Raw genomic sequence first — 26,065 nt, forward strand, 5'->3', positions numbered from 1 at the left:
ATGAGGCTATTTCAACGTTTTATATACAGAGTATTGGTCGAGCGAACACCCCCCCCAAAGTGCTTCTGTATACAAAGTGGCACACATACAGTCATGTCATATGGTTATCTCATTTTTTTTTTTTTTTGGACTTATACGGTTCTTTGTCGCATGGACTCCTACTATGACTTCAATTAATTCAGATTTTTAAACAACAAATTCAGAGAGACCACAATTATGCCTGTAGTCGAAATTGTTGAAACCATTTCAGTTTGGGTATGCCATTCCTTGGATTTGTGTTCAAAATGGAACTGTGGATATATAGGTTATGGTCTTAAATGTAAATGATGATATCATTCAAATATCATTCAAATATTTTCCTAGACCCTTATGTGAAAGTTTCTCTGATGTGTGATGGACGAAGACTGAAGAAAAGGAAAACCTCCACCAAGAGGAACACATTAAACCCTGTGTACAATGAAGCCATAGTGTTTGATGTCCCCCCAGAGAACATTGACCAAATCAGCCTTCTCGTAGCTGTTATGGACTATGACCGGTGAGAATCTCACAAATATTTGTTGAATTATGATAATGTGTCCTTTCTGTCCAGCGTAATTACCTGGTACAATGGTAATTTGAAGTTAAAGATGATTGCTTTATTGCTATTATTTATTTAGTTGTTTCTGATTTTTAAGCACTCTTATCAGTTTCAAAAGCAAATTAAACTCTATGCAAAGCATCTCTGAAATGCTGTTGATTACCACAGAAATTAATTTTGACTCATCCCTCAGTGATAATTACACTTTTAGTAACAATATAGACAATAAATGTTTGAGCCGCTAATCCTACTCTTACCTCTAAACCTACCTATAACCATTTCTTAAAAATATTTAGAGTTATAAAGAAAAAGAAAGACAAGTGTAATAACAATAATTTATTTATTGCAAAAATGTCAAAAACTGTGCCAAAAGTAGTCAAAATGACAATTTGTTGCAGTTGCAGTCCTATTTTTCTGTACATAATAGTTTTGTATGAGGTACAGAGCAGAATGTAAGTTATGAATTGCTGAAATTCTTATCCCGATCCACTCTGTGAAGGCGCACATTTCTCATTCAAACACCCTAAACACAGCATGTGGCAATCCAACGCATTCTCATCCTTGGGCGTCATATACTGACGCTTTTGACAAATCGTCTACATCCAACACACATGGCACCCTTTAGCGTCAATATGACACGCACAGAGCTTTGTTCGGTTATGGTTGGGTTTAGGTCTGGGGTAGGGTTAGGGTTAGACCGCTAGGAGGCGCCTTCTGGCCCATATCTATCTGCGTCTCATATTGACGCGAAAGGGTGCCATGTGCGTTGGATGTAGACGATTTGTCAAAAGCGTCAGTATATGACGCCTTGGGATAAGATCGGGCTGGGCAATCTGGCCAATGATCGTTTGATATCACTGCCGTAAAAAGTGTAACGAGTATATTATGTTTTAATTTAGTTTTCACTCTGTTTGCTCTGTTCCCATTATCCTAATGCCTGATACAGACTGCACGATTTCGGCAATCCTATAAGATCATTACAAATCACACTGTATGACATGTATATAGACTGTACGATGATGACACCTTTTGAATCATACGATGCAAGTTAGTATAGAAGAATAAAACGTCATCTGCAAATGCTAATTGTAAACAAATAGAGCAAGATGAGTCACACTTTGGCCAATTGTGTTTTTTATTTGCAGTTAAATAAATAGGAGGAAGGGAAAGGGGGAAAAAGACCAACTTGGCATGCCAATTTTGCAAATATAGCTTGAGGTATATAGTTTCAAGTTTTAACTCCATGTCGCGTTGATCAATAGGCCATTTCATGTTGCATACTTATTGGCCAGTCAGTAGATGTAGGTCGTAGCAGCAAATACACTGTGAGATGATCATGCTAAATTTCTGACACTATCAGAAAATTATCGCAGGCTTTCTTTGGTTGCAAGACCGTGTCAATGGCCGTCTTTGAACATCTCTCACTGTACCACTGGACCACCGTTTATGAGCCAAGAGCACAGAAATCGCTGCTGTTGGTCAGCTTTCGACTGAGACTGCACAAAATCGTACAATCTGTACCGGGCATTAGTTCCTAGTTAATTTCTCTGTTTGTTAATTAGTTTCCATATGTCATAATTCCACGCACCTGTTCGGTTTCTCTTTTGATTATGTTCTTTGTGTATATAAGCCCTGAGTTTCCCTAGTTCCTTTGTCCATTATTGTCAATGTATGTGGTTGTGTTATTATCCCAGAGTTATTATCCCAGTTTTTTACAGCAATCTCCTGAGTGTTTATTTTGGATGAATTAAAGATTATCTTGATTTTCCATTAATTCGTTGTGCATGTTTCTCCAGCACCAACAAGTTACACCTGGGGCAGCAATTTTTGAATTCATAACGAGAGAGGGATTTGAAGTCTGAATAATTTGTATTTGTTGACTGAGAAGTCAAAATTATTTTCTGTGGTAATCAACAGCATCCCTTGATATTTACACTTTACATTCAAGTCACAGTAGGGTTTGAATGCTGTTGTACTTTTAAGGCAATGTGCGTTAAAAAAAAAGCAAGAATGAGAGATATGGGAAAAAAGAATGCTCTTTTTGTCACTTTGGACAAAGTTGCCTTCTAAAACTAAATGTTTCGTTAACACTTTAATAAATGCACGCTATTAATCATTAGTTAAGCATTAGTAAACAGTTAATTAATACTTTATAAAGTATTAATATACATTAATAAACAGTTTATAAATACAACTGTACATGCCTGATTATTGATTTTTAAGCATATCTATAATGTTTAATAATTGTATATTCATAGATTATTAATGATCAATTTATAATTTCTAAAGGAAGTATTGCATTATTTACAAAGCAGTTATATCACTTACACTTTTCATCCTCCCGTCCCGCGAGTGGGCGTGGTTTGAGCACAGACAGCGGACACGCCCCCAGCGTTTGAGAGCAGAGAATACTGCTCATTTTTTCAAGCTTGTTATAGCTTATTTTATTTACTTGGTGGCTTTTTTTATCATTAAAATTTGGCTGGCTGGCTAATAACACATTTTTCTGTGGTGTGACAAACTCAGAACACATACTTAATTTTGACTTTACAGGGACTTTAACTAATTATTAATAGCGTGCAGTTATGATAAAGTGTTACCAAAATGGTAAGATGTTGGAAAACTGGAGCCCTGTGAACTTAAAATAAAACTGCACATTGTAATGTCTGTAAGTTAAGTATATTTATTACAAATGGCATTTGTCAGTATTACAGGCAAAATGGAAAATGTGAATAACTGCATTGCCGGTTGATAGAAGATGTGCCACTACATTTTCTGCCTGTGCTCCTAAAATTTTCAGTAAGGGGCTACAGTTCTCTCGGTAAAAAAAGCCATTCTAACATTAACAAACATGAATCAATTCTGTAACAAATGTATTGTTAATGTTATTCAATGCATTGACTAATGTTAACTAATTGAACCATGTTGTAAAGAGAACTCACAACATTATTGTTTTTCTTGTTTTACATTCATTTAAAAGTGAGTTTAATAATATAATATACTGTACATGTAAATGTATTATAGTACAATATATGTACGGTATACATACATTTCTAATTTGGTCTTCATGAAGGGGTACGGTATGTGAGCCTTGTTGGAGTGGCTTAGGATATATGGGTGCTTTCACACTAGCAGTTTAGTTCGAAACAATTAGTTTGTTGGTAATTTGAAAGCTGTCATACGCACACAGGAGCACGCTGTGGTACCCAAACTTAGACTACAGTACCAGTAGGAGGTGGTCTGAGTTTGGATGCACTGGAACTGTGGTGCGATTCCGGTGAATATGAAAATAATGTAGGGTATGACAGTGGTGATGATTTACCTTGGATATGAGCGAGAGTGAGCATGCAGTGTTGTCATATATAATGAGTGCAAGCTGAGTAGCAAATGAATGGCTCATAATCAGCAGTCCCAAAAGCGACAGTTTGCTAGTACCATAAAGCTGCCTTCATGCGACACACATACAGTAGATACAAATGTCGTTCACTCTGCTTTGCATAATACCACCAAATAATGTTAAAAAAGATACAATATATAATAATATAACTTATAAACACATATAACTGTGCTCGTTTGTGATGAACGCAAATTAACCATTGTTTGATAGATTCGGACCGCAGCAAACGTGCCCAGTTTGAAAGCCCCCTAAGACAGACATGCTTTATTTTAGAACAACATTTCTGCAAGAAAGTAGTCTTACGAAGTAAACAGAGTATTTCACTGTTTCTTTTCACAGTGTAGGTCACAATGAGGTCATCGGTGTGTCCCGAGTAGGTAATGATGCCGAGGGTTTGGGGAGAGAACACTGGAATGAAATGCTGACTTACCCACGCAAACCCATTGCACACTGGCATCCTCTCATCGAGGTAAGAACACATGGACATCCTCGTTCTGCTCATGCAGGTCAAATTTAGTGCTTGCTTGTGAAACAGGCCTAATACGTCAGGCATGAAACTGAATGTCCCAAATACAGCATTCCAACTTTAAAGGGATACTCCACCGTTCTTTCATATGAAACTATGTTATTCCCTTAACTAAGACGAGTTGATACCTCTCTCGTCTCAGTGCGTGCACTAAATCGCTCTGTCTTGCGGCAAAACTTTGTTAGCACTTAGCTTAGCCCAGTTCATTCAATAGGGGCCAAGCAGAGAAGCTACCAAACACCTCCACATTTTCCCTATTTAAATACAGTTACTCGATTAGTGTAACTCGACCTAGGACGGTGACACAAAACAAAACGTTGCGCTTTTCTAAGCGTGTAAATTGGATAACTATATTGTATGGCGGAATACCATAGCAAGTGCTTGGGAGCTCTTCGACTTGGCGCAGTAATATCTTTCTTCCCTCTCACGGTCCATAAGAGCTAATTCCTCCTCCGTGTACTCGGGTTCAAACATATATGGCTCTGGGTCTGCTACAAACAAGTCATAATCATCTACAAAGTCCGCCATTGCAAATGATCTCTTGCAGTTGGTAATAGCACAGGTGGTAAAAGTCACGTTGGTTCTATTGACGGAAAAAAAGTCCTCCTGTTAGAGGACTTTTCACGAGTGAAGATATTACTGCGCCAAGTCGAAGAGCTCCCAAGCACTTGCTATGGTATTCCGCCATACAATATAGTTATCCATTTTACACGCTTAGAAAAGCGCAACGTTTTGTTTTGTGTCACCGTCCTAGGTCGAGTTACACTACTCTAGTAACTATATTTAAATAGGGAAAACGTGGAGGTGTTTGGTAGCTTCTCTGCTTGGCCCCTATTGAATGAACTGGGCTAAGCTAAGTGCTAACAAAGTTTCGCTGCAAGACAGAGCGATCTAGTGCACGCACTGAGACGAGAGAGGTATGTATCAACTCGTCTTAGGCCACATTTACACATAGCCGGTTATTTAGAGAAACGAATATTTCCCCCCCTCCGTTTTCAATAATAACATCGTGCACACAACCCGCATAAATACGCCGTCGAGCGCCATCATAACTATGTCAAACCTATGGGCGGCAGTGTAGGGAGAAGGATAAAGCCATGCAAGCCAATCAGAATCCTCAGAATCGACCAGAGAGAACCTAAAACCCCGTTTCTCCCAGTTGACATGACAACATATAACTGGCGTTTTCAGAAATCTCCACTTTGGCCGGAGTTTTTAGAAATAATCGTTTTCTGGGATAAAAACGGCGTTTTCGTGTAAATGACAGGCCAAAACGCAGAGAAATATCTGCGTTTTCCCATCGTGTAAACGGGGCCTTAGTTAGGGAATAACATAGTTTAATATGAAAAAACGGTGGAGTATCCCTTTAAATATAAAATGATAAAAACTGTGATTTTTTACTTGTCATTAGTGTCATTTTTTTATTTTTTTTATTACAGTTTTTATTATGATTACTATTATTATTTTCATTATTGTTGTAACTGCTATTGTTACTGTCGTTGCCCTCATCATCACCATCATTATTATTATTATTGTTATTGTTGTTTGGGAATTACTAACCTGGGGCCTGTTGCACAAAAGTAGAATTAAGACATCCGGGATAAATGACTCAGCTGAGCTCAATGAAGCCAAAACATGTGCGTCCAGGCTTAATTGGTTGCACAAAGACCAAGCCAGGATGAGCAGACACGGATTCATTAAGCCAGGTGAAACCAATCCTGGATAGGTGCGCGCTCACGGCTCACTCAAATAGACCCCGCCACAGATCACAGATTAACTGATTTACCATGGCAACTAGAGCCGCGTACTTTTCCCCGTCGGAAGCACAAATCCTCATGGAGGCATACGAGGAGGTAAAATATATAATTAAGAAGAAAGGCAACACCGCCACAGTGATAAAGCAAAGACAAAAAGCGTGGCAAAGTATTGCAGACCGCCTGAATGCGTAAGTAGTGCACAATTACACACTCACCGCTCCGCTGAAACATCACAATTACAATTCAAATATTTAATTCACATCTCCAAAAACGCAGTTGTACTGTAATTATGAAACGGTTAAATTTTTAATTGAAATGCACTGCAGATATGAGTGAAATTGTGTAAAGTAACTCCATCACACTGTATAAAGCTATGATAAATTATTATTAAAGCCTTACATTATTATTTAACGTTACTACGCTCAGTACGGTTTAATCTTAGCCGTTGTACTCTGCTTCTTATGTTGTCCACCGTTTTTTTTGTGTTTCTCCTGCTTTTATTAATGTAAAGCTGCTTTGACAGAATGAAACAATTGTGAAAAGTTCTATATAAATACAATTTAATTGAATAAATAGATGAGCTATAATAGATGAGCTATAATAATAATCACTTTCATTTATATAGCGCCTTTCAAAGGACCCAAGGTCGGTTGCTCACTGCAAAAATGTCTTTCTTACTTAGTATTTTTGTCTTGTTTTCAGTAAAAAAAAAAAATCTTACATTATTTTCTTGAGCAAAATTACCTAGGAAAATAAGCAAAAAAATCTGCCAGTGAAACAAGAGAACTTTCCTAAAATTAAGTGTTTATGGAAAAAGTAAACTTATTTCAAGAGAATTTTTCTTATTATATTGACAGATTTTTTATTTTTTGGCTTGTTTTAAGCACACATTTACTTAAAGTTTATATTTTTTGTCTAAACTATACTTATTTTGCAAGGTCATTTAGCAAATCAAGAAAATACATCTTTATTTCTTTCACTGCCTTCACAAATTAAGGGTCAGCCCTGTTAGGGCATGTGATATTACTTGTGCTGTCCTCCACAATGTGGCCTGCCTGAGGAAGGAGAGGGCCCCCAGAGTGCCACCAGCCATGGACTGGGACAATCCGGCAATCTTCCCTGATGACGACAGTGGTCGGCTGCTGAGGGACCAATATGTGTTGAATTATTTTAGTTAGTATGTGTATAATAGTATAATATGCTTTGATTCTGTGCTTTCCATCTTGTAGAGAGTCACTGTGACTTCAGTTTCGAAAGGAGCTGATGGTTTACCTGCTTTGTTTTGTCCTTATTCAATAAAGGAACATAATGTTACACATTGTGTTTTTATATTCATATGGAATGTGTATTTGTGTATTTGTTTATATGACAGAGTACTAGGGCCACACTGAGGAAAAAGTCATAAATTTATGAGGCTGGTTCTTTCTGCAGAAAAGCTACATATTCTTTTTACAGTTTTGATACTTATGACAATGTGATACTTAATATTCTGGCACATCAGCATGTCTTTGTTTATGAAACCATACTGAAGTACAATTTCACGAAATGCCCCACATCTGTCATTTTAACAACTGTCCTCCTTTAAAACAACTGGTTACAATATTATGACTTGTCTTTTTTTTCCCTCTGTGGCCCTAATATTCTATCATTTTATATATAGCCTTATAGTCTATGGGAAACTGTAAATTATCTAATGATAGCAACATCATCTAAAAATCATTATTTATCCAAAATGATTGAAATTAATGATCACAAACGTTTAAATAATGACAGTGGGTCTAGTTATATGTGATAACAATGTATAGTGAGCAGTGAAATTACTATTGGTTTCCATTTGTGGTGACTGCTGACTGACATTAGGGATGAGATTAAATAGATCCTGGAATTTAGCCTGGTCTGGAGCAGGCTAGCTCCACAGAATACATCTCCATGGTAATTTATACCATAACATATCCTCCTGTCCCCTATCCAGCTTTAGTGCAACCGGATTACGGATCAATTGAGCCAGGATCACCAAGATATCCTGGCTTAATCCCTTATCCTAGTTTTGTGCAACAGGCCCCTGGTGTTCATTGTTATACTGCTATGGTTAAATCAATTGATTATGTCCAATTCCCCCCCTGTCTTTTCATGTGTTTTTTAATGCACCACAATGTAGAATAAGGAAGAAGGAAGGAAAGGGAGGGAGGAAAGGAAGAAGAAGAAAAAAAAGGAAGAAAGAAAAAAAAAATGTTTACATATGTATACATTGAAAAATAAATAATCACAATCACTCAGGCTGGCAAGACAGGCGAGAAGTGGTTTCTATGGGACAGTATTTCTGTCCCATGTTGAGACACTCTCACACTGTACCCCTTCTTTTAATGCACCTTAGACACTACACATAACATACAAAAGGAGGAAAGAAAGAGAAAGAAAAAAAAAGTATAGGAGAAAATAGGGACTGAAGAGATGTGGGGGAGGGCTATCTTGTATCTTATTATATTGTATTTTAAAATTTGACTAATGCAATATTGGCAGTAAGATGGTAGTGAGGAGTGGTGGTGATGGTAATAAATAATAAATGGCTACTTTACTTATACACACACACACACTTACACACTTTTATTTCAATTATGGAATTACCAGATTGTTTGTTAATGCACTACTTTGGTCTGCATGTTGTTTGTTAAATAAAGAAAAAAAAAGTGATTTTTTTGATATTCTGTTTAACTCCCTTGTGTAGTTTTACAAAGACGGCAGGCATCTTTTCAAAGTACTGTACATACCCTTTTCATTGGGTGCATGGTTATTTGAAACCAAAAAGTATAGGTCATTAGACTCCTATTTGGGCACCCAATGCTGTTGTGACGAAGACTCAGACTGAGTAGGATCCATGTGCAGCTTTATTACAAGAGGTGCAAGCTCAGTGTACAAACAGGCGTGGGTCAAAATACCAGGGCGAACAACAAAATCAGAGACAGAACAACAAACGTGGTCAAAGCTGGCAAAAGTTCAAGGCAGGCAGATAACAGCAGAAGTGAGACTCCAAGTAAAACAGAGATCAGGGGCAGGCAGAGAAGAGTCGTAAACGGTAAACCAAGGCAGAATCTAAACACAGGCAGAAGATACAATAACCAGATAATTCTCAGAAATACAGCCGGGGCAAACAAGACTTCGCAAATTGTGCATGAATCAGTCCCAGTCTGTGGCTTCTTGGGAAATGTAATTCAAAGCCAACGCTAATATTCAGGAGAGTGAGACCTCCGGTGGCCGACAGAGGATTCTTCACTGGCGTTCGTGACAGCTGTGCACATTTTGTATGTCTTGTTTTGTATGCGACAATGTTGTCAAAACTATCAACATTCACACGGATCTGTTAAAATTACTAAAACGCTGTATCATGCATGCCAGATTAGTAGTTGGCGATGACTGAGCACGTAATATGCATGCACACAATGTCACCATTTTAACAAAGGCGATAGTGGTATCGTTTTCAAAACGTAGCCATATCACCCTGTAGCCCAAGACTGGTTGTCCACTGACGGCAGTGTTGGGTATAGTTACTTTGGAAAGTAGTTAATTAGGTTACAACGTTACCATCAATTAAAAGTAATCAGTTACGTTACAGCGTTATCTATTCATAAAAGTAACGCGTTAGAGTACTCGTGTGTTACCAAAAATTAAAAGCCGTTTGCAGCGCCTCACACATGCTGCAGCTTAATTGACAGACACGGCCCCCTTTAAATGCACCTAGAAGTCGTGACTCCTGGCAATGAATAACGTCAGTCATCCGACTAAATTAACACTGCAGGATAACAATAACAGGAAAGACAGTCATCAATAGGCTATTCCACATAGCATTTTATTTATTTATTATCACAGAACATATTAATCAAAATTCACACCTTCCCAGCCCGGGTAGTAAAGATGCGCGGATGGGCTATTATTTCAATAAAAAAAATCAATAATTATAATGCCGATATTATTTCAGTATAGAAATGCAGACATCCCAAGTCTATCGGAAGTTCCGGAAGTCTCCCGCATATTGATAGCGGCTCACTGATGCCCGCGAATTAGTTACAATCTCCCGGAATCTAGAGCGAGCGCGCCCGCGAGACAGAGTCTGTGCTCCAAACCGCGTAGCGCGTGCACAGCAGAGAGGGAGAGAGAGCAAGAGACCGTGCGCGTGTGCCTTAATGAAGCTGGAGGGTGGTGGGGTATTGAAGCGCAGAAACACTGTCTTGATTCTTGAAATTTTTTTATTCGGGATTTTCCTTTCCTTAAAATAACGGATTACTTTTTTTTTTAAATAACGACGTTACTGATTACTTAACGCACAAAACTAACGCGTTAAGTTACACATTTCACGAAAAAGGTAATTAGAGTACTCTAACGCGTTACTTTATAACGCGTTACCCACAACACTGACTGACGGTAAGCAGGGCTGAGCCTGATTCGTACCTGGATGGGAGACCTTCTGAGAAAACGTCTCCGGTTACTATGGTAACCTCGGTTCTCTGAGAGGCGGGAACGAGACATTACGTCAACTGAGACGTATATGGGAACTCCTCCCTTCTCCATTTTTGCTGAAATCTTATAAGCTAACGCCAGCTGTCCCCCAATTGACGCGAAGCATGCAAATACTGACAGGTTCGCGGGCAGTATAAAATGCATGGGCGCGACAATTGCGTCAGAATAACTACTGAACGCTAGCACAGCTGATCAAACAGCGACACGGCGGTTAACGTAATGTCTCGTTCCCGCCTCTCAGGGAACCGAGGTTACCATAGTAACCGGAGACGTTCCCTTTCAAGGCGGTAACTTCAACATTACGTCAACTGAGACGTATATGGGAACTGTATAAAATCACGCCGTGAGAGCAGAGAAGATAAGCCCAGAACGGGGTCAACTACACTCACACATAAGCGACAGACAGTTCCTAGCCAATAGCCGCGCCGCTAGGAGTACTCGCATCTGATAGGCAGAACTAAGCCAATGAAGCGTCAGCTCCAACCTTATCAAAATTTGCATATCCCAACAAAATGAACGTGAAGGCTGCACTGATCAAGGCAGGCACAACAACAATACACACTCAAGCATGAGAGCTAACACAGAGTCGACAGCGTTTGCGGTGACAGCTACATCAACCTAATAGCTAAAAACACAGAGTTAGCAGCTAATGGTAACTACTGCATAGTTGGTTATCTACAGTTTCATAATACATGAGTAAACTCAACTCACCGAAAGCACTTGGGACGCTACGGACGGTACATCCAGCTTGTAAAACCTGGCGAATGTATTCTGAGAAGACCAGCCAGCAGCAAGACATAAATCCTGAATAGACATACCTTTAGACCAGGCCCATGAGGAGGCAATCGCCCTCGTAGAATGAGCTCTGATGTTAAGGGGACAGTCCTTCCCCTGGCATTCATAAGCCAATGCAGTAGCGTCCACAATCTAGTGAGAAAGTCTCTGTTTTGAAACAGCACGTCCCTTAGTACATCCACCAAAGCACAAGAATAGCTGGTCCGACTGGCGAAAGGCGGCCGAACGATTCATGTACATCCGCAGAGCCCTAACAGGGCACACAGCGGTCTGAGCGTCAGCGTCATTCGAGGCTGACGGCTCAGCAGATAAGGCGGGCAGGGAAACAACTTGTGCTCTGAACGGAGTATTGAGTGACTTCGGAACATAGCCAGGTCTCGGCCGGAGAGTGATGCTGCAGTCGCCCAGTCCGAAACAGATGCAATCGTCGTTCACCGAGAACGCGTGTAAGTCACCAACGCGCTTCGCCGTGGCGAGGGCTAAAAGTAATGCCGTCTTCAGGGAGAGCTCCTTAACCGTAATCGAAGCTAGGGGCTCGAACGGTGGTAGAGATAGAGCCCTCAAAACTAGAGCTAGGTCCCAAGGCGGCACAGAGGGCGGCCGTGATGGACACAATCTCTTCGCTCCCCTGAGAAATCTGATCACCAGAGCGTGCTTACCGATCGATTGCCCGTCGACCGGGGAACGAAAAGCAGCAATAGCGGCTACATACACCTTCAGCGTGGATGGTAAACTCCCGCTATCCATTCGGTGCTGTAGAAAGCGCAAAACATCCGACACTGAACTGGTCCCCGGGTCAATATCGATGTCCTTGCACCACTTAGTAAAAACTCCCCATTTCAGAGCGTAGAGGCGCCTGGTTGAAGGCGCGCGCGACTCCGCGAGAGTGCTCAGCTCTCGTGAGTGCAGATTATCTCGCTCATCTAAGGTCCCCGCAGCGGCCACACGTGAAGGTTCCACAGCTCGGGGCTGGGGTGCCATATCGTGCCATTCGCCTGAGACAGCAGGTCCTTCCTGATGGGGATTCGCCATGGGGGAGCCACGATTAACTCTCTCAGGTCAGCGAAACAGGGCTGATTCGGCCAGTTCGGGGCCACGAGGATCACTGACGCTCTCTCCTCTCTGATTTTGCACAACACCATAGGCAGAATCTTCACCGGAGGAAAACGTGTAAAGCCTGGCTTCTGGCCAACGCGATGTCAGAGCATCTCCCAACAGCGGGGAGTGAGATAGCGAAAAGAACGTCTGACAGTGCGTGTTCTCGCTTGTGGAAAACAGGTCCACGTCCGCCCTCCCGAATCGATCCCAAATCATTTGGGCTGATCTAGGGTGAAGCCTCCACTCCCCTTGAGGAATCCCGTTCCTCGACAGCATATCCGCTCCACAGTTCAGGAGACCGGGGATGTGTGCCGCTCTTATGGAGAGAAGGTGACGGTCCGCCCACAACAGGAGACTCGCTGCCTGTTTGAACAGGGCTCTGGAGCGCACGCCGCCCTGGCGATTTATGTATGAGACCACAGACGTGTTGTCGGTTCTAATCAGTACATGTTGCTGCTCTAATTTTGACAGAAATGCTTCCAGGGCTAAGAACACCGCCTCCAATTCCAAACGGTTTATGTGCCACTCTCTCTGTGACTCCGACCACAGGCCTGAGGCAGGCACGCCCAAGCATACTGCTCCCCAGCCCGAGGTTGACACGTCCGTCGAGACCACGGTGCGCTGTGTCACTATACTGAAAGGAACTCCTGGGCTGAACATGTCCGGGTTGTTCCACGGTGTCAGAGTGCTGACGCAGCTGTGACCCTTGGGAATGCGAGCGTCAGGAACCAGATCGATGGCACAATCCCAAGGTTGATGTGGAGGTAGCTGGGAAGCTGCAACAGGGTTGAAAACGTCTGCGAATGAGGAATAACACGGAGGGATAGCCACTGACAGGTTTTCGTTAGGACTTTCGATCGAGGTGGAACTCACAGAAATCACTTCTGGTTGCTCGTCTATTGACTGGGAGGGTGTTGTGACATCGGTGGAGAGACAATTGCAGCCCCAGCACAGAATTGCACCAGATTCCCAATTTATCATGGGTTGATGGCGGATGAGCCATGGGCGACCGAGAATTATGTCAGTCTGGCTATTTTCAAGAATGAAAGGGTTAAATAACTCCCTGTGATACTTCTGGACACATAGGATAATGGGGTTTATCTGGGAGGTTACATACCCTTTATTTATGGTCTCACCGGTCACGGCATGGATGGAGTATGGTGTGGCAGTGTTGATTCTTTGGAGCTTGAGTCTCTTGGACAGTTCCCCTGATATGAAGAGCCCGCCGATCCGGAGTCCACGATGGCCGTGGCTGAAACGTTGAAGCTTTGAGTCATTAAAGTCACTGATATTGTTAAAGGGGCAGATACAGAGGGATGGTTAAGGACAGAACTCACCAGCAGTCGAGGGGGGCGAGACGGGCATGTTCTCAAGAAGTGGCCATCCTTTCCACAATATAGGCACAACCTCAATTCTCGGCGGCGGTTGCGTTCCTCTTGAGACAATCTGCTGGTCTCTACCTGCATCCTCTCCACCCCTTGCTCGGGTATTGAGTTAGGTTGATTCTGATGAAAATTGGGAACTTGATCTTGAACGTCTCGGTAACAACTTTGTGATCGTTGTTGGATTCGGATAGCTTGCTGTATAAACTTCTCTAGTCCTAGATTATCATCATAAATGGCAAGTTGGAGACGAAGTGCAGGATTTAACCCTCTGCGATAGACTGTTATTAAGGCCTTTTCATTCCACCCACTTGCAGCTGCTAGGGTTCGGAATTCGTGGGAATACTCAGAAACTGATTTTTTATCTTGACGTAACTGCAATAACTGGTCACTGATGGTTGAGTCTCCTACTGGACGTCCAAACACTTCTTTGAAATGGGTTATAAATTCCTGGGATGATGAGGTAACAGTAGTCTTTTGGAACCAGAGCGTTTCAGCCCATCTTAAAGCTGCCCTGGATAACTGCTGAATGTTAAAGGAGATTTTAGATTTTTCTGTGGGACAGAAGTGGATTTGTTGTTCAAGGGCTAGTGAACATTGGAGCAAAAACCGATTGCAATCTTCCGCCCTGCCAGAGAAGGGCGCTGGTCGGGAGGCAGGATTGGTGACGTAAACCAGCGAAGGAGCGGTGTTTGCGGAAGCACCGACGGGGATATTCGGGTTCGGGATCTCTTAATGCGTTGGGATGCTTTCGGGCTGTATTGGATTCATGACGGTATTTTAGGTCAAGCCTTCTGTCAGGATATACACACGGAGGCAGAGGTAGTGAATCCAATACACAGTGTTTATTTAGCAACGTGAAATGTGTGCACTCAGCGGAGTCGGGTGTAGATGAAGTGACGATCCCTTGGTTCAACATCAAGTGAGCCCATCCACCTTCAGATACGGAAAACACCAGGCAGGTTCACGTGGACTCTGGATCCCAGGAAGAGGGATGTCAGAACAGAGGTCCTGGAGGCAGTGAAACAAAGACACAGAGATTAATGATCTTCTCAGGTAAGTACACATAACGTTCGGGGTTCTTGGGGCATCCACGGATCGGAGAGGCAAAGTAGATCAGTCTGTTTCTGTTGGAGGCTTGATGGTGAACTGAATCTGTGGTGAGTGTTTTGTAGTGCAAGGTAACGAGGTTGCTGATGGGGAACAGGTGTATGTGATTAGTACTCTGGGGAAAGTGATCGTTGAGTGGTGGATGGGACCGGGCTTGATTGATCTCTCACAAATGGGAATAAACTTTTTATTTTTTAATGTTTTAAATGTTGAATGTTTTTATTGTTTCTGCATGTTTGTTAATCTCCCATACAGTCATTGCACGCTATAACCTTAAACCCCGATGATCGATTATGTGACTTGTTTAACATGATCAACCCAGTTATTTTTGTATGATCAACTCTGGAAGTATTCCTTCATTCAAAAAACGTAATTTGATCTAAGACTAGAGATTACAAAGGAAAGTAAAGTGAGTTACTGAAAGCAATTGGGACATTGCTTAATTTGTATCATCTTTACTCTTATTGGTGTCGTGCTACAGACCTAATTAAAATATGATGTAAACACAGAAATCTGATCGGTTATCCAGATACAGAGGCTACTTAATATGAAAAAATTTAAACGCACCGTGTCCTGATTGGCTAATGATCTGATCTGCTTGATCGGATCATGGTGATCGCATGTTAATGAGTATAAAAGCAGCTAATCTTTGGAAGATTGTTCCAAAGTTTTGGTGCTAAATAGAAAAAGGATCTACCGCCAGCAGTCGATTTTGATATTCTAGGTATTATCAACTGGCCGGAATTTTGAGATTGCAATAGACGTGAAGGACTATAATGGGTTAAGAGCTCGCTAAAGTAGTGGGGAGCTAAACCATTTAGTGCTTTGTAAGTAATCAGCAATATTTAAAAAATTATACGATATTTAATAGGGAGCCAATGCAGTGTTGACAAAACCGGGCTAATATGGTCATACTTCCTGGTTCTGGGAAGAACTCTAGCTGCTGCATTTTGGACCTGCTGTAGTTTATGTATTAAATGTGCAGGGCAACCACCCAGTGGAGCATTACAATAATCTAGCCTTGATGTCATGAACGCATTAACTAGTTGTTCTGCATTTTTCATTGAGAGCATATGACGTAATTTAAATATATTTTTAAGATAAAAAATTTTGGTTTTACAGATACTAGACACGTGACTTTCATTCACATTTCATAATTCAGGGAACAGACACAGTCTCTATATGATGATATCTAGGTAAAATAGTCTTTATGTGATGGGATTTATCTGACCTTAGTGACATGAGACAGCTAGCAGACGGTCGGTTTAGCCAGTCTGTCTGCTTCCTGACCTGAGCCCTAATTCATGTATGAGCTCTAAGACTAGGTGCCATATTACTAGAGAGAAGAGCAGCACCATCCCAGGAGGGATGAATACCATCTCTTTTCAACAGGTCAGGTCTGCCCCAAAAACTTTTCAGTTGTCTATGAATTCTACTAAGTGAGGACAGTCTACTAAGTATCTCATCACTCCTGCGAACATGAAGGGGGCAGAGCAAATTACAGCGCCTGGACAAATTACAGTGGATATGATAAATCATTATTAACGAAAATATTAACTACATTCTCTAAAATATGAGCATGTTCCATTTCAGTTTAAGTTTCAAGGGAGTAAAGCCTTTTTATGCCATTAAGAAAATGAAATTCTAATAAATAAATTTTGTTTTAAAGAAATGTTCATTTAAAAGCAGCGCTCATTCATCAGTGTATTAGGCTATACCAGAGATGCGCGCATCAACCGTCGCCGAGTCCGCCGTTGAAGGTGATGATAATAAATTTTTCCTCACACGTTGCAACACATAAGAATAATAGTTATTTGACCAACGGGTGTGGATACTTAAATCAGAGAAAATGATTGGTGCACGTGGATGATTTGTTTTTGGCTGCAGATTCGGTTGACATAGGAGCTCATCCGTACATCTCTAATTATCCGGTGTTTTACTTTCCGTACTATTTTCAAAGGTCAGCAAAACATTGATCTCGCGCCATTGATAAGTCGATCAGTTATCTGAGCTGACCCCTTTTCAACCCTCTACCGCACGCATTATGCTAGACCTATAGAAAAAAATATTTGACTCTTTTTCTTTTCTTAGAATGGCTTAACTTGAAGTGCTGTATGCATTTTTTTTTGAAAAAATATTATTCTAAGGTACTTTATGATTTGTTGCCATACGGCAAAAACATACAATAGTGGAAATGACTTAGTTAAAATTGTTGTTGTTTGTGTTGATTCAATTTGTGCTATAATAAGCTTTAACACAGTACTTATAAACAACACCTTATACATACTTTCCAACAAATGATTCTTCCAACTGATTCTATTTATTCCATTCTTTTTAACTGAATAATGCTTATATTCTTTGAATTTCATTATTTTTTTATTAATATTGTTAAATTGCAAATGTATACAGTTAATAACAAATATAATACTGTTCATCATGTATCATACAACATTGACATAAAACCATTTACATAAAAAGACTGCAGTTCATGGAAATTCAACATTCCATCCTGGAACGGCAGCAGTGCTCCTCTTTTTCCTCCATTTCAGGTTCTTCGTCTTTTGGAATGGTGGGCACAGGGCAGCTCTAACCTCTTCTTGATCTAATGAAACATAAGCAAACATGCATTAATGTTGTGTGAAAAACATGTAGGAAGCTACGGATGATTCGATTACTGGACCTATTTTTGACCTGACCCATAACTCTGTCTCTTTGTCACTTTCTGCACAAGTACAAACCTACACACGCACACACACTCATGTCTGGTTCACTATCTTTGTGGAGACTCGTAATTGTTTTTATACTGTACAAACTGTATATTCTCTCCTCTTATACTAACCCTAGCCCTAAACCTACCCATCACACACACACACACACACACACACACACACACACACACACACACACACACACACACACAGTTCTCTATAACAATAGATAGCATTTATGTACCTCTCTCTTCTGTTGCTGGCACAATTCCCTCTTCAGTTTCAAACTGCAGCTCTTCATCTGCTGAAAGGATTAAAAAGTATTCAAAACAATACAGTGTTTGTGATGACAGACAAAATACAGTAGGTCCAATACATATTATAATTAATAAATAACAAGTCTAACGTAGCCAGATGCATCAGAATAATCTAGCTAACACTGTTTGCTAGACTAATACCTGTCTTGTCTGCTTCTGAGCTAACTTACCTGAACTGTCTCCAACACTGCTCCCATCTAAGTTACTGTCCAATCCACATCATCCTCATGGTCACTAAATCCTATCTCATCCTCACTTTCATCTGCAGGAAGAGCTAGTTCTGCCCTTCTCTTCTTTACATTGCCATAGAATATGGCAGTGCTCACTGATATATCTGTATTCATACTGTATCTAATCAAAAGTAAAAATGCCATTTAAATTAGTTTTTTTTTTTCATAATACAAATGCCTAGATTAAATTAAATAGAGTGCTCAAAAAACAAATATTGCTAGATTGCTCTGGTGATTTGAAGTCTGTCTGAAGCAAAGCTGATCTATTGTTAAAGGAGAAATCCGGTCAATTTTAACATTGAGCTCATTTTTTTGTAAATTTGGAGTGATGTCAATACAGAGAACAACGACAAAAATCGGTGTTGCCTACACCGTGTTATCCTCTTTTTAAAATTTGCACCCTGTTGACTTTAATGGGGCACGTTATACACCTGCTTTTAGCCTCTTAACATCTTGTAATGTGTCATACAAGTGCCCAGCCATGTTGAGTGATTCCTTCAGAGTGAACACGAGTGAATCTGACTGCAGTAGATGTGAAAGATATTAATAAAAATGATGTTATATCAGCCAGCTCAAATACCTGTATTTAGTTCCTGTTTTCGGTCGAAGTCCAAAGTAGTCGATTGTGGAGTTCACGTGCATAGGTTTAGTTACCTATGATCACGCGCTTGAACTCGACAATCGGCTACTTTTGACTTTGACCGAAAACAGGAACTAAATACAGGTATTTGCGCTGGCTGATATAACATCATTTTTATTAATATCTTTCACATCTATTGCAGTCAGATTCACTCGTGTTCACTCTGAAGTTATCATCTAACATGGCTGGGCACTTGTATGACACATTACAAGATGTTAAAGGGTTAGTTCACCCAAAAATGAAAATAATGTCATTAATGACTCACCCTCATGTCGTTCTAAGCCCGTAAGACCTCCGTTCATCTTCGGAACACAGTTTAAGATATTTTAGATTTAGTCCGAGAGCATTCTGTCCCTCCATTGAAACTGTATATACAGTCTACTGGCCATGTCCATAAAGGTAATAAAAAGATCATCAAAGTAGTCCATGTGACATCAGTGGGTTAGTTAGAATTTTTTGAAGCATCGAAAATACTTTTTGGTCCAAAAATAACACAAAATAAGACTTTATTCAGCATTGTATTCTCTCCCTTGTCTGTTGTCAATCTTTCACAGTTACGCTGATGGCGTAAGACGCTGATGACGTGTTATCTGGTGCGCCCGAGCTTCATTTATAGACTGAGGGAAACGCACGCTGTAAAAGTGTCTCATCCGCGACATGCACATTTACGCACCATTAAAAAAATGATATCCACGCAAACAATGTAGAATAGCTTGAATATAGCGTGCGTCTCCCTCAGACTGTAAACGAAGCTCGGGCGCACCAGATAACACGTCATCAGCGTCTTCCGTCAGCAGCGTCACCGCGGAGTCCTGAACGCAGATTCACAACAGACCCGGGAGAGAATACAATGCGGAATAAAGTCTTATTTTGTTTTATTTTTGGACCAAAAAGTATTTTCGATGCTTCAAAAAATTCTAACTAACCCACTGATGTCACATGGACTACTTTGATGATCTTTTTATTACCTTTATGGACATGGCCAGTATACTGTATATACAGTTTCAATGGAGGGACAGAAAGCTCTCGGACTAAATCTAAAATATCTTAAACTGTGTTCCGAAGATGAACGGAGGTCTTACGGGCTTAGAACGACATGAGGGTGAGTCATTAATGACGTTATTTTAATTTTTGGGTGAACTAACCCTTTAAGAGTCTAAAAGCAGGTTTATAACGTGCCCCATTGAAGTCAACAGGGTGCAAATTTTAACCCATTTAAGCCCACCGGCAACTATAGTTGCCGCAGTGTATTGTCATTTTCCTTTTGTAAGTATTTTTCTAGATGTTATCCATGTTTAATGTCTCAATGACATGCAAGCAAACAACCAAGTAAAGGATTTCAAGAAGAAAAAAAAGGTATTCACTTCCTTCCTGTCACATGAGGCTGTCAACTTCCTATGCCTACTTCCAGGAAGCATGGCAAAGGCAAACCCTCCCAAAGAAAGGTCATTTTCATGTTAATAATACGATTTTTTTTGTTGACATATATATATCTATATAATCATGAAGGTCTCTAGAATCATCCAAACAAAACAAATCTTACAAGAGATCTATAGTTTTTTGTATACTTAGTCAAAAGTCCAAGCGGCAACTATAGTTGCCGGTGGGCAAATGCCTTGTAAGTACATATATCATGGGAAAATGGATTATACTGTGTTAACAGGTTAATAAATCAAGGTTATTGGTCTTGTTTAGTGCATAAACATAACTTAACCCTTTAAATGACATCTGTATGCACTGTTATTTTTGTTATTTGCCATTTTGTTATTTGTTTTTTTGTTTGTTATATAGATATATATTTTTCTTCATTCTATTTATTTTTATTTATTTATTTATTTTCATTTAACTTTTTGATACACAATGCCCTGATATGGCTGCACTTTGTTCTGAACTTTGTTCCACCACTTTAACCCTTGTGCGTGTTTCGTTTGTGGTTTACAGTCGGGCTGTTTGGAGTCTTAGAGCCCCAGGCAACAAAATGTAGGCTAATATTGTAACAAAAAAATGTTTTTTGTTTTTGTTTTCACAATGTCATTTTACTCAGTTTATTAATGTTTTTACTTCACATTTGGACATTTTTACTCCACAAAATGTATATAAATAAATGTTAGAAGAATATTTTAAGATATATAAAAAACATTTGACATTTTTTTAAATGTCAAATTCACCTTATAAAAGACCCACATTTCTAAATTTCATTCATTAAGATAACATGGATAATTTGACATGGTTTAGTGTAAGATTTTTGCCCATATTTCGGAAAATTCCGTTTTAAATGTAAAAAAATATATCACTTTAGCCAGTAGATGGCTGCAGAGCTCTAAAAGGCATACTTTTCACAAATCATATCTACATATTATTATTAATTCATAATATGTATATGAATACAACTGGAAAAAGTTGTGAAAATATGTCTTTCAGTTAGTCAAATAGCAAATAGCCATCTACTGGTTAAAGTGATAATTTGTTACTTTAAAAACTGCATTTTCCAAAAGATGTGCAAAAATATTACACTAAATCGTGTCAAAAACTAAGCCGAGGACGGCGCGCTGGTTCTCTCGCGGCGCGGGCTCCTCTTCTGACCCTGGCGTTTCCTTCCAGGCCCTGTCCACTGCTTGTTCCGGCCGAAACGAGCGTCCGGATCGGGGCGGCCGCGGGGCGCCACGGCGGGCTGTCTAGGCTGTCATTGAGCCTGGCGAGGAGCCGAAGAAGAGCGGGACCTCGCAGGTGACTGGAGTGAGCGACGGGGCATCACGTGGCTCATCGCTTTGGCGCGCTTCTGCGTCTCGGAAAAACGCTCCGTGACTGACTCCACGGCGTCACCAAAGAGGCCGGAGGGAGTGACTGGAGCGTTCAGGAGTGTCTTGCGGTCTGAGTCCTTCAGGTTAGCCATAGGTGCCTGTTGAGGACGAGCATAAATCCCATGGAGCGGCCGATAGCCTGTGCAGAGCGCTTGGTGGCCATCAGTGCGAGGTCCGTTGCCGCGAGCAGATCCCTGATGACGTCAGGGTCCACTGTGCCGTCGTCCAAGGATTGGAGCAGCTTTGCCTGGAACACCTGCAGGATTGCCATGGCGTGAAGAGCTGAAGCTGCCTCCCCCGCAGATGCATCGGCCTTGTCTGCCTGGTGGGCTGTGAACCTGCACGGCTTGGAGGGCAGGCTGCGGTCCGAACCCAGCGCAGACGAAGACGGGCACAGGTGCGCGGCAACGGTCTCCTCGACGGGAGGCATGCGCACATACCCGTGCACATACACATACATGGCCTGCGTGTTAGAGTGGGTGCGCGCCGATTGGGGCGCAGCCCACGACTTCACCACGTGCTCATGGACGTCCGGGAAGAACGGGGTACTTCTCCTCGATGCAGTCTGACGACGGCTCGACTGGAGGAACCACGAGTCCAGCTTGCTTCTCACCGGCTCATCCGGGGCGCTCCACGTGAGGTCCAGCTCCGTGATGGCCTTACCAAGGACCCTGACGAGCTCCTCCTGGAGGTCTGCAGGGCCCTCTTGGTCGGGGCGTTCTGATTGAGACGCCCATTCCTGTTCCGACGCCGAGAGCGACATGGAGTCGTCTTCCCCGCCAGCTCCGAAGGAGACGAAGTTCGCGACGGCGAGGGGGGGGGGGGGGCGAAAGCTCGCGTCCGCGAAGCTGACAGCGTCGAAAACCTCGTCCTCGGGCGGGGGAGGGCCCACCAGCGGCTCGCTGGCGGCAGTGGGCCTCATCCCTACTGTTGCTCGAGCCACTTCTGGCTCTGAGGGCGCGCACTGGCAGCTCGGCGCAGTGGGCGCACGTTTCGTCATTCAGTGCCGCTTCGGTGTGGGCGAGGCCCAGGCACGCGACACAGAACTCGTGAGGGTCGGGCGGGTCCAGGGGGCCCGCACATATCTGGCATGTAGTAGCCATTGGATGCTTCGAAGAAAAGTTGATAGTCCTCTAATGCAACTTCTACGATGACTGATTTCTAGCGTGAAGAAAGAGATTCTGACGCAATTGTCACGCCCATGCATTTTATACTGCCCGCGAACCTGTCAGTATTTGCATGCTTCGCGTCAATTGGCCAGCTGTCCCTCAGCTGGCGTTAGCTTATAAGATTTCAGCAAAAATGGAGAAGGGAGGAGTTCCCATATACGTCTCAGTTGACGTAATGTTGAAGTTACCTCCTTGAAAGGGAACTGCATTTTCCAAAAGATGTGCAAAAATCTTACACTAAACCGTGTCAAATTATCCATGTTATCCATGAATGAAAGTTAGAAATGTGGGTCAAAAAGACCCCGAACAGCGCACAAGGGTTAAGACAAATGGATTTATTGTTTGTTGTGTTTTAAGATTTAAGAATTTTACTAACACCTCTTCCATGATGAAAAAAATGTTCTCCTCCTATTCATATTTTACATTGAGGGGGTGCATACAACATATTTGCCCACCGGCAACTATAGTTGCTGCACATTCAAATACGATTTTCAAGAAAAAAAAAAAAAACGGGAAAATAAATGCAGAATATGTTCATATAGGACACTATTAACACGACTATATGCATGAAACCATTCAGAAAAATTTGGGCACAAATGGGTTAAAAAGAGGATAACACGGTGTAGGCAACACCGATTTTTGTCGTTGTTCTCTATATTGACAGCACTCCAAATTTACAAAAAAATGAGCTCAATGTTAAAATTGACCGGAGTTCTCCTTTAAGCAATACAATTTCCCTAGACAATTGAATCAAGGTCATTGTGGTCCTGCAGGAAAAAATCATACTCAATATATCAAAGATCCTCTTCATTTGTTATCGTTTTCTTTTTTATAAGACATTCAAATTCACATGGGGAAAATAAAAGAATCAAGCACCTTGAAACATTACTGACCTTAAAAAAAGGTTAGAATTTATCTGAAAACTATCTAGAGACTTTATTTATAGCAAAATATCCACTGTATAGCTCTGTCATGTGTGGCATTGGAGGGAGCTAGAACAAATACTTTTCTCCAACAGCAGATGGTTTTGAAGGCTGAGGTGAAGAGTACTGTGAAATCTCTTTTTTTTTCCTTTTTTTTTTGCCTATTAAAGGCCAACTTATTTTTAACACTACCCTCCCACCTCAAATCTTTAACTTTCTACTTAAGATCTCACATACTTTAGCATAAATTATTATTTGTATTATTATGATGATTATTAATAATAATAATAAACACAATTAGGTATATTTTAGGACCATTAATTTAATTCTTGTTCTAACAATTATTAAATAATGTTTTTTATTACTTTATTAATTATACATTTGGCACCAGTTTGTATCTTCAGCTTCTTTGTACTAACATATAAATTAACCTTATGGTACAATGCACTTTAAAATATATATAACAAAAATACCTGCATATAATTACAGCTGTAATTATTTTCTGTAATTACATCTAGAATTACACTTACCTTTCACCTTAACCCACCATTAAACCAAACTACACACCGTTAAACCACCTAACCAAACCACAAAACATTATCCCACCTTAATAGCAGCACAATTATTTTGCACTACAGCAGGTGAACAATCATGATCTGTGAACCTTAAACTGAATGTAAATGTCCAATGCAGTCATGTCAAATCAGTGCAAGCGTGACTGATGAAGTTTTGAGTGAACTAAGATGACTATTAGTGCTTTGTTCTCCTATTCTCTCTGCAGTATCACAGTACTGGAGGGGGAAGCCAGGGAGGTTCCTGTAATTCCCTGAAGACTCCTCCATCACCATAGCCTGAGGTCCAATTTCTCATCTGTAGACCGACAATAGAAGAGAATTTATGCACAAGATGTTCTGTCCTGGGATCCAGAGGCCCAAGATCAGAGAGCTTGAAATTCCCTTGAAATCAAAGGGAACGGCGTGCCATTTTCTTCTACCTGTGCACCTGGAAGCCCTTCCACTGCATGGGAATACTTGATTGTTTCAGCTGCATGTTGAGTGGTCACACACTGTATGGTTATTTTGTGCTACTCATGGTGAATTGGAAAAATAACATTTTGTTGAAAAAAGTGGAAAAGAGTATTTTTATGTTGTTCTCAAAGTTTCGATTCCAAGTAAATGTTTTCTAAATCAGTCTCGGTATGTGTTTTTAAATGGAGTGTCAGTGTGTCACTCAATGCTCTTAAGGTTAGAATGTCAACTTCCCTTTTTAATTTATACCCTCCCACTGCGCATGAGTGTGTTTTGGTGTGGTAAAGTTCAAGATGTTCTCTGTTACTTGTTTGAAATGCTCTGTGGATTTTGTCATCAAGCGTCATGGTGGTGAATTGTTTACAGACTTTGCAAGTAAAATGTTATTTCTCATGTTATTAAACATCTTTTTCTTACAAAACTAAGCTTGTTGAAATGCAGTGTTTCTCGATTACGGTAATCATTGTGCAAGTATAAGGGTGTAATGGTTCAAAGTTACTTATCTTAAGATTTCGTGTCAAGCTTTTTGGAGAAGTTGACACAGTTCTATTGATTTAGGCATCTCAAATTCTTCGTTTCATGTAATCCTTGGCTGACTCGAAAAAATATATAAATAACCATCTTAGAATGAATGTTTTTAGTGAAGCATCCAATGTGCCTATAGCTTTTTCTCAGTACTTTTTTTTTACACCAACATCTTTTTTTGTTCTTGTTTTAGGATAAAACAACTCCTCTCTCTCTATCTTTCTCTCTCACACACACACACACACAACCAAAAATATCCCCAGAAGGACAAGGATTTTAGATATTGCCATATTTGTGGACACACACACACAAATGGAACTAGAACAATTTAAACCCTGCTGTACAGTATATCAGTTTATAAATATTAGAATGTTTGCAATGAATTTCAAACTACAAAAGCCATATATTGAACCAGTAGTAAAACCCACAGTCATTTCCCCTGCAATGACTCCAGAGACTATTGAGATTAGCTAATTTTCCCATACTGAGTCTGACAGAAATGATTTGCTCTCATACAGCTCTAAACAAGCATGCTCATTAAAACCAAAGCAACAGACGTGTTGAAAGTGC

At 40.8% G+C, this 26,065-nt stretch overlaps 1 protein-coding gene across 2 annotated transcripts in view; it reads left to right on the forward strand.

Moving 5' to 3' along the window:
* The window catches only part of syt9a (synaptotagmin IXa), a 55,816-nt gene extending 30,429 nt beyond the window's left edge, over window positions 1-25,387 (forward strand). Inside the window, exons 5-7 of one of the 2 annotated variants that reach the window (XM_079620226.1) lie at window positions 364-535; window positions 4,314-4,443; window positions 24,724-25,387. In XM_079620226.1, coding sequence (XP_079476352.1) covers window positions 364-535; window positions 4,314-4,443; window positions 24,724-24,792 — 371 coding nt within the window. In that variant the 3' untranslated portion in view covers window positions 24,793-25,387. The remainder of the gene's footprint in view (window positions 1-363; window positions 536-4,313; window positions 4,444-24,723) is intronic. The other variant, XM_079620225.1, reaches the window with a different exon arrangement.
* Window positions 25,388-26,065: the final 678 nt, after the last annotated feature.

The sequence above is a fragment of the Phoxinus phoxinus genome, assembly GCF_949152265.1.
Source record: "Phoxinus phoxinus genome assembly, chromosome: 8".
Classification (NCBI taxonomy): Eukaryota; Metazoa; Chordata; class Actinopteri; order Cypriniformes; family Leuciscidae; genus Phoxinus; species Phoxinus phoxinus.